We start from the raw sequence: 17,564 nt of genomic DNA on the forward strand, positions 1-17,564 counted from the left end.
AGACCTCTCTTAAACAGAGTGCAGCAAGGTTACCTCAATCTGCCGAGATCATGGAAAGCCTGTGTAGATGAACAGATGATTCCCTTCACAGGCTGCTGTCCTGTATGGTAGCTTGTGCCAGGGAAACCAAATCCCACAACTTCAGATCTCTAGCTTACACAACATTTCTTATCATAACGGAGGGTGGGTGCCATCACTTTGTCCCTACTCAAGCTCCTCAAAAGCTGGTATTTCCTCTTTCAAGCTGTCACCTTCCTGCTGTAATGTCTGTATCTTTTCCATCTCATCACCTGAAAGCTCAAAGTCTGACTCCCCTTCCACATTGCTGAATGAAATCCTTTCTGCCTCTTTCAGCTCTCTAGGTTGAAAACGAGGGGTAGCAAGTCCTGGTGTCCACTACAAACGGCACAGAATAAAAGTTTTGATTTGAAAGGGTTAAAATTATTGTACCTTTCTGAAATCTTACTAAAAAAATTTAAGACTCTCACATTGGAGAAACAATTTGATTTTTAGCAACAGAAACATATCTGTAAAAAAAAAAAAAAATTATCACTTAATTTCCATTGTTGCCATAAAATGTGGAAACTACAATGCCTGCCATTATAAAAAAAACAAAGTTAATGTGTTTTGTTAACCACACCCCTACAAATGTGGCATCACTAGAAAGTCCAGGATGTCCTCTTGACAGTACAAAAGGAATCAAATAAATAAAGGGTGCTTGATGTACAGGTCTCAGACTCATGTGGACAAAAATGAATTGCTGGGTCTTAGGAGGATAACTCAAGCGAGCATAGTTGTCTAAAAGCCCTTGCAGACCTTTAAGTCATCTGCTTAAAATGCTGAGTTTACTGATTTTTTTTTTTTATTCATTTAACAGCGTTATAAGAAATGACTCGTTCAGTGAGACTATCTTCTTTGCACCAACAAATGCGATTACAGATTTGATTTTCTTTTTGTATTTTTATATCATTTTCAAAGTACTCTAGACAAAAAAAAAAAAAAAAAAAAAATACAGGAATAATGTGAGAATGTACTTTTTGCTTCTCTAATAAGGAGAATAAATCACATGAGGGCATAGAGTTGAGTTCAGGACATAGACCTCATGTTGGCAAAGAATATTACATGCTATTACATTTTCTAAACCACATTTGTGCATTTGTATAGCAAATATTTCTGTAACTTTAATTTGATTTGTATTTTATGTTTAACTGCAGCCTTTCCCACCTGTGAGCCCGTGACCCAGTTCAGCTGCTCCAATGGACGATGCATCAGTGTTGAATGGCATTGCGATTCAGGTGAGGGCAGGATCATTACAAGTTTCTTCAATAATAAATGTGCCTGTTATATCAGTCAACTGTGATGTTTATCTGTCATCGCAACTTTTATGAGTGTTTGTGCATGTATGTAGATGATGACTGTGGAGACGGCAGTGATGAAGTGGGCTGCATCCAGTCTTGCTCCAATACCCAGTTCCAATGCACGAATGGCCGCTGTATCCCAGACCACTGGGCTTGCGATGGTGACAATGACTGTGGTGACCTCAGTGATGAGAACTTAACCTGCAGAAGTGGATCTGCATGTAAGACTTGTCTGCATAAGTTATTAAAATCAGTGTAAAAGTTTTGAAATGGCTAGAGTAACACATCCCATTAAGCATTTGTTGAAATAGTTGTTAATCACGTTTTACAACAAGCAAGCAGTGTTAACCCAATTTATTTGTAATACCCTGTTATAGATGAAGTCATCACAGAGGAGCTGTCTGGGACCACCTTTATGAGCAGTGAATTATATCTTTAGTATGCAAATGATTTTAGTTGCAATTCAAATCGACATTTAAATTTAGGTTTAATTACAGGTTTAAGAGTTAATCAGCTTGAGTCTGCTAACTTTGTTTTCATGCTCATGTGGAACTAAATCTTATCTGGTCTCTGTTCTGGGGAATTTTACCATCAGGAGTTGAATCATTTAATCTAATTACCACAGAAACCTTATGTAAGCTCCTAGAAAACTCACAGCTCACTTGCTTGTCACTAGAATGTGTATACTATTCATCAAACCATTTCCTGATGGGAACTGCAGGCTTCTCCTCCCCCTGTGTCTAAGTCTGCTTTTACCCTAGGGGGTTGAATTTGTCTTCGCTTTGCTTCTACTGTTTTTTTTTTCATTTAAGTATGAGGCCAGTTATTAATCCTATTCAAATCAACACATATACTGAATATACACAAATGTAAGCTTGGTCTAGTGGTGCACTGGTCAGTATGTCTGACCTGTGACTCAGGAGGTAGAGTGGGTCATCTACTAATCAGGAGGTCGGTGGTTCGATCCCCGGCTCTTCCACTGAGCATAATGACGTATCCCCCCCCCCCCCCCCCCCCCCCCCCCCCGATGCATCCATTGGAGCATGAGTGTGTGTGAATGTCAGATAAACAAAAGCTTTTAGGCATAGACAAAAGTGCTTCTATAAATATGTATGTGACTGGGGGAATGAGAATCTGAGTGCTCAGTCAGAGCAGAAAAGCACTATATAAGGACAAGTCCATAATTTCCACTATACAATAGAATTAATTATATTTTGCTTACATTTTTTAAAATGCATCATCAATTTTTCGGAGTGTGCTGACCTATTATAAATGCCAAATACCCTCCTTCCAATAATAAATAATTGTCAAGAAAGTATGTCTTTTAAAATAAAAGTTACCTACTATGTTTTTGCCTATGACAGTATGTTGTATATCTCCAAAGCATTCACTGTCAAATTAATTTTGTTTTAGTGTTGCCATCAGTGATTGAGTGCAGTGCGGAGGAATTCCACTGTGTCGCTGATGGAACTTGCATCCCAGAGCGTTGGAGTTGTGACGGAGATAAGGACTGTGAGGATGGGAGTGATGAGAAAGACTGTGAGGGCACCAAAAGGATGTGTGACCCCAAGGCAAAGTTCACCTGCAAAGATACAGGTACTGAATATAATACACCATTCAACAACACATAACAAAAAGCCTTGAGTAAAGTATGCAGATAACAGGTAGCTGCACGCAGAAAGATTCTTCCTTGTTGTGGTATTTAAAAGTTTTCAGTGAACAGTTCATGCAAACTGATGTCTCCTGGCTTTGAAATTTCTTCCAGAAGTTTTAGATGTCTGACTTCTTACACTTCATTAGTCAGCTGACATTGATGGTTTTGCTTGGACTGTGGCGCAGTATAAAATCAGATCCTGAGGCACAACAACTAAACTTAGCATGGATTTGAGTTGAGTAAGTAAATCTTGCATCATTTCCTTGAAACAAATGTGAGCTTAAATGACAGTGAAGTCCAGCATATGAGAGTGAGAGTAAGTAAGTCAGTCTACTATACACACACTATATTGCCAAAAGTATTCACCCACCCATTCAAATCATTGAATTCATGTGTCCTAATCACATCCATGGCCACAGGTGTATAAAACCAAGCACCTAGGCATGCAGACTGCTTCTACAAGCATTTATGAAAGAATGGGTCTCTCTCAGGAGCTCAGTGAATTCCACCATGTTACTGTGATAGGATACCACCTGTGCAACAAGTCCAGTTGTGAAATTTCCTCGCTTCTAAATATTCCACAGTCAACAGTTAGTGGTATTATAACAAAGTGGAAGTGATTGGGAATGACAGCAACTCAGCCACAAAGTGGTAGACCATGTAAAATGACAGAGTGGGGTCAGTGGATGCTGAGATGCATAGTGCACAGGGGTCACAGAGTCAGTAGCTACAGACTTCCAAACTTCATGTGGCCTTCAAATCAACTCATGAACAGTACATAGAGAGCTTCATAGAAGGTTTCGCAGTTGACAGGAGAACGGTACTTGTCTGACTGTATTGTTCCAAATGTAATGTTTGGTGAAGGGGGGTTATGGTGTGCAGTTGTTTTTCAGGAGCTGGGCTCGGCCCCTTAGTTCCAGTGAAATAAACTGTTCATGCTTCAGCATACCAAGACATTTTGGACAATTTCATGCTCCCAACTTGTTTTGGATTGGCCCCTTCCTGTTCCAATGTGCCAAACTGATGGCTGGACATTCTTCTTCAGGATTTTCTGGTAGAGAGAAGGATTTAGGTTTCCATGAATTACAGCAAGTCATCCACGTCCTGTAGCATTAAAGCAGCTCCAGACCATCACACTACCACCACCATGTTTGACTGCTGGTTTGATGTTCTTTATATGAAAGGCTTTGTTAGTTTTAATTAAGATATAACAGGACTCAAAACTTCCAGAAAGTTCAACTTTTGTCTCATCAGTCCACAGAATCTTTTCCCAAAACTCTTGGGGATCATCAACATGTTTTTTAGCATGTGAGATGAACCTTTGTGGGTGGGTTTTTCTCCTTGAGACTGTCCCATGGATGCCATTTTTGCCCAATGTCTTTCTTATTGTTAAATCATGAACTCTGACCTTAACTGAGGCAAGTGAGGCCTTTAGATGTGGTTCTGGGTTCTTTTGCGACCTCCAGGATGAGTTGTCAGTGCCTTCTTGGAGGAATTTTGGAAGTTCAGCAACTCCTCGGAAGGTTCCCCACAATTACAAGTTTTCTTCATTTGTGGATAATGGCTCTCACTGTGGTTTACTGGAGTTCATAAGCTTTAGAAATGGCTGTATAACTTTTTCCAGACTGATAGACATCAATGACTTTGTTTCCGAGCTGATTTGAGTGTTCTTTTAGCCTACTTCACTTTGTCAGACAGGTTCTATTTCTGAGTGCAGCTAATGAAATTGACCTCAGCTTTCCATAAAGATTTGATTAATCACAGTAAATTCATGATTTAACAACAGGATAGTTGCTGTTTTTTACATAGGGTAGGTTTAGATTTTTCTTTTTGCTTAATAAATGAAATAATTATTTAAAACTATATTTTGTATTTACTCAGCTTATCGTTATCTAATATAAAAATTTGTTTGATCTAAAACATAAGTGTGACAAATGTACAAAAAACTAAGAAATCAGGAAGGAACCTAATATTTTTATATTTTTTATATAATGTATTATATTAAATAATATTAATATATCATATAAAATTTTGTGTGTATATATATATATATATATATATATATATATATATATATATATATATATATATAAAGAAAATAACCTGCAGTTAAACAAAACAAAACTGCAGGCCTGTTAAAAAAATTAAAACTAAAACAAGCAAACAAAAGACTTACATTTTTTGGCCTTATATAATATTTATCAGTCACAGTGAATCAATATTTTCTCATACTAAACTGAAGATAATTGACACTGCTGTGTTGCTTGGCTCTTAATTATTACATTAACACACTTTTATAACTTTAGATGCTGTGAAGTTTGCATCTACACCAATCAGAAGAAACTTAAAATACCAAGTTTAAACAGTCCATGCAGCCCAACCGAGCGTCTTCTTGCATTAAGCGTAAGAAGGTCAGAAAAAAAAATCCGTTCTTTTCTGTCTTTAGTCCTAGAACTTTCCACTTATCACTAAACGCTTTTCTTTTTCATTTTTACTGCATGGTGACAGGTTGGCTAGACCACACACTTATTATTCTCTCTAATTCTGCTGTGTCAGATCTCTGTTCACTCATGCAGTTTGTTCTGTCCTTCTCTGAAGAACACAGTGCCCTCTCTGGAAATATTCAAAAAAGGGTTTCTAAAAAAGCTCGTTTTAGCAGTTCTGATGGATTAAGGAGAGGAAGAGATGTGTTACCTCACTGGATGGACATGCTTTCAAATAAAGAGGATAATCTAAAGCTTTTACACAATATAACAACAACATCTAGTATAGCAATAATTTAAGCAAGCTATGAAGTCAAGCTCAAGTACAATCTCAGTGCCCGTTCGTATCAGCTGCTTCCTCAGTTTATATTCTTTATGCATCAAAGTGCCAAATCTAATATGCGCTGCACTTTTAAAGTTATTTAAGCTTGCTTACTGTTGCTGCACATCTGCAGATCAATTTACAACCAATCTTCCCAGCCTTTCCTTTCCTTTCAGGGAATTGTGCTCTCTTTTTTTTTTTTTAATTTACACTCACATTTGGACACCTTATGTCATCTATGTGTGAGTCTAAAAAGCAAAGGAGGTCCCAGAACACAGAACACAGCCATACCGCCAAATAGTTTGTTACCGTAATGGAATGACACTCTTCTCTTGACTATGGTGCTGACTATTAATACTACATATTAATAAGTAATGCTATCAGTACAAGAACAGTCATTTATCCAGAAAGGCTTTTTTTCTTTTTTTTTTTTGCATGAGTCGTCTAATCTCGTGCCTTTAAATGCATTGTATTTGATAAGGTATTCAATCACAGGGAGGAGATTCAGCGAAGTCTAAATGGGGGGAATGATTTATTCTGAATTTGAAACTTTTAGTCTGAGACAGTTTAATGAGGAAATTCTCGAGCCAAATAGTGCAAGAATAAATCTGGGTTACAATGACTACTGTACTAAGCAGTCAGGCGAATCTAAGAGTTACTCATTTATATGGAAGTTCATATAGTCTGTGCTTTTACCTAATTGTATGGAACTTTACATTTGCATTACATTTTACTAGTATTTATTACACTAAACATGCTTCTGATATATATCAATAGATATAACTCAACAAATAAAATGTGGCACAGTATTACCCTTTAATGTGTGCAAGCTTTTGAGTTAGAAATCAAAATCATGTAGAAGATACCAGCAAATATGAAGATCTTTATACAAATAGCAGTCTAATTGGTGAGAAATATTAAAATATACACAGATTACACACAAAAACCACTTTAAATGCACTCATCTATTATTTAAAAATGTATTTGCAGCCATACTCAGAGGATGGACCATCTTAAGAAATAAAAGTAGCCATCTCCACGGGAAAATCATCTGTGGATATGCTACAGTTTTGTTGAATTAAAGATGAAACGTTTTGATATTTTAGTAAGCATTTTTATATTCGAAAAGAACATAAAACATGTATTTCACACTCAAAATAATAAGCAACAGCTATGTTTAAGAAATCCACTCTTTTTCCCTTTCGTGCCTCCCACTCCCCGAAAATCTGTTTTCAGGATCTGTGGAAAAATGCAAAACAGATCTGTGGGATCTGTTTTGTTTTTCCATCTTTTCCATCCTTGATTCATCCTCTGCTTTCTGCACATAGACACGTTAATAAATGCATCAGGTTGAGACCGTGGGATTTTCTTGCTGTGTCGTTCAAGGTGAAATTGTCAGGATCGGGACTGGTTAATTCAATTACACAAATGATTAACCTCCTTGTCCATGTGCATTACCACAAAAACAGCACAACACAGCATCTGTGCCCCGAGTGTCATGCATATTTTACGCATGGAGAAGCATTCGTTTTTATTTTTGTAACTATGGTAGCATTAAATGAGGCATTTAGAATATGATGGGTTAAATCAACAGTGTCATGTGAGTGCATTTTCATTTGAGAGCTTAGTGCGATGAAGCCAAACATACGCATGGACACACCTGAACACACCTAAGAGCTACCAGCATTAAGCAGTCGTGTCACCATCCCACGTCAGTTTGCACTGATCTGGCACCAAACACAGCCAGTGGGATCTACACTTTCTGTGCTGTGTTTTGATTGGGGGGGGGGGGGGGGGGGGGGGTGATCACATTCAAATAGAGATACAGGCTCCAAGTGAGAAAATGAAAGAAAATAAAAAGCATGCTGATACATCCCAGTGTCTCTATTGTTTTCCCTCCCCCACTATCCCACACTCCCTCAGTAGTTTACACCTACCACTTTCCTGCCCTCAATGAGGAATTTACCAATTACACTGTACTGCACAGCATAAGAAATATTGATTGTATGTGGACTTTTTTCATCACTTTGAATGCAGAACTGAGAAGCAGTCCCTCTGGGAATAATACTTGGCATGCGTATTTTAAGGATACAATAAAAGAGCTGCGGTATTAAATATCCAGCTCATCCTAAATGTATTAGTCAGCAGGGACGTTTTCATTTTTTGAGTCCTATATAATATTTAAGTCTTATGAATACTGAGATTAAATTGCTTAGTCCTCAAATGTTCATGTGCTTGAAAACATTTAAAAATATCTGTTTGTATTTGCTTGTCTCCTGCAGGCAAGTGCATCACAAAGAGCTGGGTGTGTGATGGGGACATTGACTGCGAGGACCGCTCAGATGAAGAGTCATGTGAGTCAGCTGTCTGTAAGCCACCTAAATACCCCTGTGCCAACGACAGCGCTGTCTGCCTCACGCCTGACAAGATCTGCAACGGCAAAGTAGACTGTGCGGATCGCTCAGATGAAGGACTCATCTGTGGTAATATTGTCTTGTCTTACAGTCTGTCTACTCAGATATTTCAGTATTTGGGCAAAAGAAAATTACGAAGTCATAAATAATTACTAAAATCTCATCTAATTTCACAACAGTGGATCAACCAATTGATCTGCTCTTTGACGCATGCTTTTGAAATTTATGTTCTGAAAAGCTTCCAGTCTACATTCAAATTCATCACAAAGCAAAGCAAAGCCATCTAGCTTATACAGTTCTTCTATTCTGTGCATTGTCACGCTGGAAAAAAGAGAATATTTTATCAACTGCTGTCACAAACTTGGTAACAGTTTTTGTAAAAAAAATACTGTTTTCCTTCAAAGGAGGTTTCCAAAAACAGCCCTTTTGTTGTGGACAACTAATGTGGACAGCTTATCAAACACTAAGTCAGAAAAAAAGGTTGGAAAAAGTTTTTGGAGTAGTTGAGTCATACCAGTGTCAACCGATTCTGACAAGTTACGCAGCAGATAATTAGACATATGACAAAACTTGTCAACAGTGAGATCCAAGCTGACTGTAACGGCTGTTCTTCACGAGGAACATTTACACCCACCTTTCAAGCCCACAAGAGAGTGTTTTATATAAGATTCACTTTAAATGGGAAGACTGAGAAGAAAGTGTCAAAAATAATTTAAATGATGAACTTTAAAAAGGATAGATTAATGAAAACCTGATCTGGTATCACCAGTTTAAGACCGAATAAAGACAACAAATACAGCAAGTCTTTGTTTAAATGCAACACTTTAACTTAATTCACAATGTATCGCCTTAAAAAAGTGAAAATGATGAAGCATGTGTTCCACTTTTCAAAGTGGAAGACAGTGTTCTCTGCTGAAGCACCTCACAGAACATGTGCAAACTCTCACTTTAATTTTTGTCTTATATCTTGTGATGTTGAAATCTCCCAGTGGAGCGCTTCTGTGTCGTCTCAGCCCTTCAGCTTCTGTAGCTTAGAGCCCAGCAAATGACTGGTATCTGTTGTCTGAGAGACCAAAGGGACAGAATATGAGAAAAACTCTTTCCTCCCGGTGATGGCAAATGTGGAAGTGTTTGTCCAACAGCCTTCAGATGAAAGAGATAATCTCATGTGACTAGCCATTGCCATCTAATCTCTTAAAGTGAGCAGTGTAAACACAAAGGTTCATTTTCAAGAGCATCACTAGCCAAGCCTCATGGGGGTCTTACAGGACCTTCAAGTGTTATTGTAGCTAAAAAGAGGTCTTCTGGCTCCTCATAGACAATTAGGCTGTGTTCAGATGGGACCTTAGGGGTCAGATTGAGTTGCATCACCTCAGTAGGATTCACACTCTCCATTTAGCAATGATGACCACTTTGCCCGTTTTCCCCTTATGTTGAGAAAGTCTAGTTCTTGAAAAGGGAAGCTTAATCACAGTGGGGAAATAAAAGAGGCCAGGTCGGTTTCATTTTCACCAATATTCTCCAACTTGACCTTGTAAACATGAACTTTATCTTTATACCAAGATGAGGAGCATAAAGTTCAGACATGTATTTTTATATAACTTCTGAAAAGAAGTGTACATGATGTCTTTTCCTGTTTTGCTTTGAATGCAAATAAAAGCCACTCTTCTTCTTGTGAATCCGCACCACCTGCTGTTTATGAGCTTGGTCATTACACACCACCTTTATGCTTATGATCTCTGCAGTAGCTCCGATTTGAAACATAAAACCGTTTGGGTTCATTCTCACTGATGGCAAGTTTTTTTTTTGTTCTGTTAGACATCTAGATACCATCGCTGTACACCGCCAACACACACATATATTTTTGAAGCCTTCTTTTAAATCTTCCTGCATCATTCTGTCTCTGTGTAGTTTCTAAGATGTTGTGACCTTTCTTTTCCTCAGATTTGTGCCTTGTAGCCAGAGGGGGCTGCAGCCACCAGTGCACTGTGGCACCAGGGAAAGGAGTTGTGTGTTCTTGTCCCCCTGGGCTTCACCTGGACTCCAGCAACAAGACGTGTGAGGTGGTAGACTACTGCAGCCGTCACCTGAAGTGCAGCCAAGTGTGTGAGCAGTACAAGACCACAGTGAAGTGCTCCTGTTATCCAGGATGGATGCTCGACTCAGACGGCGACAGCTGTCACAGCACAGGTAACAGACCCTAGCTTTTTAATGTTTGTTTGAGTGATACTGCTGGCTACCGTGAACGTGCACTACTGTGGGCCTGTGGCTGCAGTAATAATACATTTTGTCCTTGGGCATGCTGTACCTGTACAATATTTGATACTGAGTCCAAGCCTCTTCTGCAGTGACAGTGAGTAATTGAAAAATGTGAGTTTTAATTATAAAGTAACTTATTATTGATTTATTCTATAGACAATAGAAGCTGAAAATATGAAAACATAATGGGAAGGTCCTTGTGTTAGTGTCTCTAACTGGTAGAAAAAAGTGTAGAGGTAGTCTGAAGAAGAGTAATAGATGGTGATTTAGAGTATCTATCTGTTCAAATCCAATCAGATCTGAAGAGGCACCATTGCAATGAGAACTGTCTGTTTCAATCTCCACTGATGCTGAGTGAGGAAAGCATGCTCTTCCTTCTCAAACCAGCTTTGTTCCTTCATTCAGCTCTGCGCATATTCACCGCAGGCCTAATATCATATAAACACACATGTTTAACCAGAGTAGTATCACATAATAAATTCTGACTTTCTTCTAATGTGATTGCTGTGACTCACTAATCCATTTGATTATACCGCTTTGAAGCGTTTGCGATACAATAGTTACACACATGCTCTCGGACTGTCACATTCAGATTTATGGACCTCATTGTGATTACTCGCTTCTCTCTTTCAGTCCAAGATTGATGGCAGTTGCAGCTCTAATCTTACATTAGCGCAGGAAAATACACAATTTTCTCTGGAAGCTGATCTGAATTGTACAGCTTCGTCATAAATCACATTTTGCATGCAAACACAAGCATTCCACCTTAATGTTGAAAAAAGCGTTATTGGATTCTTTGTGAAGTCCAGAGCACACGTCTTTTCTTCCTTTTCCTTTTCACAGCTCAGTAATAAATGGATCGTTGGGGGGAAAAAAAAAAAAAGAAGCTACAATTACAAGTCTTCTGCAGAAGTTTGGCTAGTTTGGTTACAGCACCCAAATACGACATTGAGGCAAGGACACAGATTTAATTACATTTGTGTGCAAACAGCCCCATTCCCTAAAGTGTGATTTAGCATAAAGTGCTGTGAAGATAAGACTTGCACAAGTTTTTGAAATACTTCTATGTGTAGTTTGTGCACAAGTGTCCATGTGTGGCAGATTTTTTATGTTTTAGTTGTACACTTCTCAGGAGACGAGCTGCACTGGAGGCAGAAATAATCTTACTGTGTGAGCTAAGCCTCAGTGGGCGAGGCCTGAGAAGTTCAGTATGGAGTGCTGTTCACCAGCTTTACGACTTGTCACTAGATTTAGACACTTCTATGAAATTTATTTCTCAAAAGACACTGCTTACAAATGTATCTACTTTTGTCAGAAAATGGGAAAACGCAGCATGTTGATTCCCAAAGTATTCGGGAACAAATTTGTTTGGCTCTAACCGATGCATATAAATGTGCACCACATTACGGTATAAGCCACTGAGAAATGTTTAAAAGCATATCATCTGCACAGTGTACTGAGCTCAGTAGAAGCTGAGTAAATATTGAAGCAAATTAAGCTTAATTGTTGTAATTACTATGCAAATTTTAAAGTTACAAAAAGCAGTTGTCATTGATAAGACTAACACTGATTTCCTATTATGGCATATCAAAATGTTTTCTATTAGGAAAAAGAAAGCTGATGATATCTAAGATTCTAGTATCTGTGGGTCCTCATAGAGATGTGTAGGTCAAAGCTGGTATACAGTAAAATTTACTCAGTAGACCTGTTAGAAAACCACACAAACATTTTGACTGCCTACAACGTTCACTGGTATTATGTCATCATCCCTTCTCTTATTAAGAAGCTTATTGCTATTTTATTTCATTTGAAGCTAGCTAGTTGCAATTATCAGAAGAGTTGACATTAAGTTTAAAGATGGAAAGGGAATCAGACATTTCTAATTTTAGGCAAAGAATGTGAAGCACACTGATTTCACTCACATAACAAAATGCATACACAGTAATGGTGGGCCAGTAGGCAAGCTATCGAGTAATAATTTTAATATTTGCTACATAAGATCATTTTGATCCTTTGGTATCAAGACTCATTTCAATAGTAAAAGCTAGCATTACATGTTTTCTTTGATCTTTTTCTACCAAAGAGTTTAATCAACTGATTTATACAGTAAAACAACAATGCTGATCACCTTAAAACACTTTCATTTATTCATCCGTCTATCTTCTTATGCTTATCCAGTTCAGGTTCTGGTGGTGGTGGTGGTGGTGGTGGTGGTGGGATGGGGGTGGAGGTCACCTGGAGAACACCCTGCTGGGCATGTTGCCAGTCTGTTGCAGGGCTTAAAAGAAATATTTATTGAAAAATAAACTTTTGGTTTGAGAGAGAGAATTTGCTTCATGCTCAGTGTGAGCACACCATTAAGCCTTAGCTGGTAGTGTAGGGTGAAGGATTACAGGAGAGATGAGCAAGGACCCAAAAAGGTCAACAGTGACGTACATATATGCATTTATGTGTGCATAGACTACGAGGAATGCCGGTATTTTCACACTTTGTTTTTGATTTTACAAAAAAGTTCAGACCCTGTGGTTCTTAAAACAGATTTACTATGGCCATGGTTGATTTTAATTTTCATGGTAGTTGTTTTTTTTTATGTATTTGATTATTTGTTTTGTTTTATATTTGAAAATAATGATCTTAAAAATGTGCTAAATCTCTCATTGTGGTCATTGATACATCACAGTTCTAATCTTGTTGAAAAAGATGGTAGCCACAGTGTTAAAACACTTTCTTATGATGTACACTACATGATGTCCTGGATTGTGAATTCACTCCTTCATTAGATCCCTTTGAGGCTTTCATCATTTTCTCAATCCGGCATGAGATAAGACGAATAGACCTTCACAAACGAGACTACAGCCTGCTGGTGCCAGGACTGAGGAACACCATCGCATTAGACTTTCACTTTAACCACAGCCTCCTTTACTGGACAGATGTGGTGGAAGATAAGATCTACAGGGGAAGGCTCTCTGAGACTGGAGGTATGCTCACACACACACACACACACACACACACACACACACACACCTACATACACACACACACACACACACACACACACACACACATACATACACACCTACATACACACACCCATGTCTTGCTCATTTTTCCTCCAAGGCCCTGACAATGATATTGTTCTGTTTAATCCTGCTGCCTTTCCACATATTCATTTCTGATACAGTGGGTTGATATCGTCTCTCCTTAAAAGTTATCTCAGGTCGACCAAAGTTTGAAATTCTGCAGAAGTCTAAAGCTTTTGTGGTACAGAGTCTCCCTCTCATAAAATGATGAATCAGAGCTTCTCATTTGCTCTTTATTTCTGTGGGTGGCAGTACATTCACTGAGTTCCCTTGCCTTTACTTCCCTCTGTGGAGCAGTAGATATCACCTCTGTAGCTATTCCACCCTTTTGTGAGACACCCACAAAAGCTCATCCATCTGAGAATAGTTGTAAACAGCTGGATTATAAATATAGGAAAACCCATTTACCATGCTTAATGGAACCCTGTAGAAGGCAATCCCTTTTTTTTTATTAAAGAGCTTCCCTTAAGATATTTTTTTTTTGAGTTTCTTTGTTTTGAGTGTTTTCCTGAGGACTGTACCAACCACTGCTTTCTACTGACTGTAGTTTTTGTCAGTGCAATAAATGCTGTTTTCACACAGGTCTAAGGATTGCCTGAAATTGCTCAGATATAGCAAACACTGTGAGATTATCTTGGTTTAGGGAAGGTGCAGTACCAGGGTAGAACATGTAGCCACTAGGGCCCAGGGTGGCCACTCACAAAATGAGGATTACCTTGACACTTACGTGGTCCATTCTTACATGGACTCAATCAGACATTACACTGACTTTGTATGAAGGAATTAGCAGGGTTAAGTCTGTTTAATGTCCATTCTGACTTATTGAGACGTTTGCCTTCCGGCATGAAGTTCAGCAGTGTAGTGTTAAGAAAAGTTCAGGGCTGAATGAATGTGAAAAACAGGCTTTAGTCATGCAATTGTGTTGCCAATGTTGTTTCAGGGGTAACAGGAATTGAGGTGGTTGTGCAGCATGGCCTGGCCACTCCGGAGGGTCTGGCTGTGGACTGGATCACAGGGAAACTGTACTGGATTGACAGCAATCTGGACCAGATCGAGGTGGCCAAGCTTAATGGAGAAATGCGTGCTACACTAATAGCTGGAGGCATGGAGCATCCACGGGCCATCGCGCTTGACCCGGGACAGGGGTATGATCTGCACTAACTCCCTCATTTACAGACTCCTGGTTCCTCTGTTTTCCATCAGGCACCAAAATTATCAGAATAAAGTAAAGCACAACCTCCTTTTCACTCCTGCATCTGCCTCTGTGTATGAACATGTCTGCTGTCTTGAGGTTCATTAAAGCAGCAGTTATAGAATCCATTCTATAGTGCTTCGCTCTTTATTCCAGTAATAACAACTGATGTACCTAATACCCCCAGCCACTTCTCTGGCTTTATATGCTTTACTGCCCATTCTCTCTTGATCTTCAAGAATGTTTTTCTCTAAAACACTGGAACCAACCAAGAGTTCTGAAAAAAATGCTTTATTCTTATTTGAATCATTCCCCTCTGGGCCCAGTTTTTAAATCATGCTGCTGTTTATCCTGCTGAGATGCATGGAGAGAGTATTTGCAGAATAATCTGTGGCTTTGAAATGGCTGACTTTCCTTTGCCCTACAGTCAGCAAGCAAGTCTGCAAAGGCAGAGTAATAGGTCTAACTCATTATTAGCCAGTGATGCTACACATCTGGAAACCTTGCATGTTGCTGCCTAAAGAGAGAGAACTGCAATGAACAAAGGAGGAGTTATTTATATTAAGCCTGAAATGCACGGGGCATTGTTTATAGGTTGTAGGCAAGGTTAGGTATAGTGCCTAATATGTTAAATATTTGTCACAGTTGAAATAATGTTGCTAATATATGCATTAAAATTTTCTATTTCATATATTACATTTTCCCAGAAGTTGATTTTAGTCACTGGCAAATAGGTGCTTTTTTATTCCTACTTCTTTGCATGCTGTTAAATGTACAGCTGCATCCACATGCTTTATTCATTAAAATAAATAAATAAGCAATAGGATAATAGGAAAAGGATTACAAGTCAGTAGAATCATGCTCCTACTGTTACTGTTTTTACCGTTGAATTTTCTTTATTGTCTTTCCATTAAAATTTTAACACATATCATGCAAGTAAGGATGGTTGCTTAAAAAAGGATGCTTTAAGCTGGATGAAATTCATTTGTAAGAACAGATATTGGGAAAAACAAACAAACAAACAAACAAAAACAAAAAAAATATGTACAGGGGTTGGACAATGAAACTGAAACACCTGGTTTTAGACCACAATAATTTATTAGTATGGTGTAGGGCCTCCTTTTGCGGCCAATACAGCGTCAATTCGTCTTGGGAATGACATATACAAGTCCTGCACAGTGGTCAGAGGGATTTTAAGCCATTCTTCTTGCAGGATGGTGGCCAGGTCACGACGTGATGCTGGTGGAGGAAAACATTTCCTCACTCGTTCCTCCAAAACACCCTAAAGTGGCTCAATAATATTTAGATCTGGTGACTGTGCAGGCCATGGGAGATGTTCAACTTCACTTTCATGTTCATCAAACCAATCTTTCACCAGTCTTGCTGTGTGTATTGGTGCATTGTCATCCTGATACACGGCACCGCCTTCAGGATACAATGTTTGAACCATTGGATGCACATGGTCCTCCAGAATGGTTCGATAGTCCTTGGCAGTGACACGCCCATCTAGCACAAGTATTGGGCCAAGGGAATGCCATGATATGGCAGCCCAAACCATCACTGGTCCACCCCCATGCTTCACTCTGGGCATGCAACAGTCTGGGTGGTACGCTTCTTTGGGGCTTCTCCACACTGTAACTCTCCCGGATGTGGGGAAAACAGTAAAGGTGGACTCATCAGAGAACAATACATGTTTCACACTGTCCACAGCCCAAGATTTGCGCTCCTTGCACCATTGAAACTGACGTTTGGCATTGGCACGAGTGACCAAAGGTTTGGCCATAGCAGCCCGGCCGTGTATATTGACCCCGTGGAGCTCCCGACGGACAGTTTTGGTGGAAACAGGAGAGTTGAGGTGCACATTTAATTCTGCCGTGATTTGGGCAGCCGTGGTTTTATGTTTTTTGGATACAATCCGGGTTAGCACCCGAACATCCCTTTCAGACAGCTTCCTCTTGCGTCCACAGTTAATCCTGTTGGATGTGGTTCGTCCTTCTTGGTGGTATGCTGACATTACCCTGGATACCGTGTCTCTTGATACATCACAAAGACTTGCTGTCTTGGTCACAGATGCGCCAGCAAGACGTGCACCAACAATTTGTCCTCTTTTGAACTCTGGTATGTCACCCATAATGTTGTGTGCATTGCAATATTTTGAGCAAAACTGTGCTCTTACCCTGCTAATTGAACCTTCACACACACTCTTACTGGTGCAATGTGCAATTAATGAAGATTGGCCACCAGGCTGGTCCAATTTAGCCATGAAACCTCCCACACTAAAATGACAGGTGTTTCAGTTTCATTGTCCAACCCCTGTATCGATGCATAGTGTATCTACCCGGTGGAAAAGAGTTGGATTTGAAAATCAGACAGGTCTATTAGCCCTGTATCCAAGCATAAATGCCCAACACAACCTTGATCTTGTTTGTGTGCTTAGTTTTTGAATTGCAGATTTGTACAGTTTGGGTCATAAGTTTTCATATGCTCATAATAGCCATGAATGCCATTCTGATTTTGGGCTTTTTTTTTTTTTCCCAGGGTGGAATGATTGTACAGGAAACATTGTTAATGACTTTAGGAAACAAGAATTGGTGTTTGAATTTATTTAGGATTTTTCTAATCCACGCAAGGAATTATAAATACAAAATGTATTACAGTAATCCCTCACTTATCGCGGGTGTTACATTCCAGGACCACCTGCGATAAGTGAAAATCCGCGAAGTAGGGACACTATATTTATTTTAAGATTTATACATTATTTTAGTAGTTATACACTATTTTAAGTTTTTATAAACCCTCCCC

General features: G+C 39.0%; 1 protein-coding gene across 1 annotated transcript in view; it reads left to right on the forward strand.

Annotated features, from left to right (window-relative positions):
- Positions 1 to 17,564, forward strand: part of lrp1bb (low density lipoprotein receptor-related protein 1Bb) — a 283,944-nt gene that overhangs the window by 150,100 nt on the left and 116,280 nt on the right. Inside the window, 7 exon segments of the mRNA XM_030757634.1 lie at positions 1,215 to 1,295; positions 1,409 to 1,579; positions 2,772 to 2,954; positions 8,100 to 8,300; positions 10,176 to 10,421; positions 13,271 to 13,468; positions 14,511 to 14,715. Of these exon segments, the coding sequence (XP_030613494.1) occupies positions 1,215 to 1,295; positions 1,409 to 1,579; positions 2,772 to 2,954; positions 8,100 to 8,300; positions 10,176 to 10,421; positions 13,271 to 13,468; positions 14,511 to 14,715 (1,285 nt within the window).

This window comes from Archocentrus centrarchus, chromosome 21, assembly GCF_007364275.1.
Source record: "Archocentrus centrarchus isolate MPI-CPG fArcCen1 chromosome 21, fArcCen1, whole genome shotgun sequence".
Classification (NCBI taxonomy): Eukaryota; Metazoa; Chordata; class Actinopteri; order Cichliformes; family Cichlidae; genus Archocentrus; species Archocentrus centrarchus.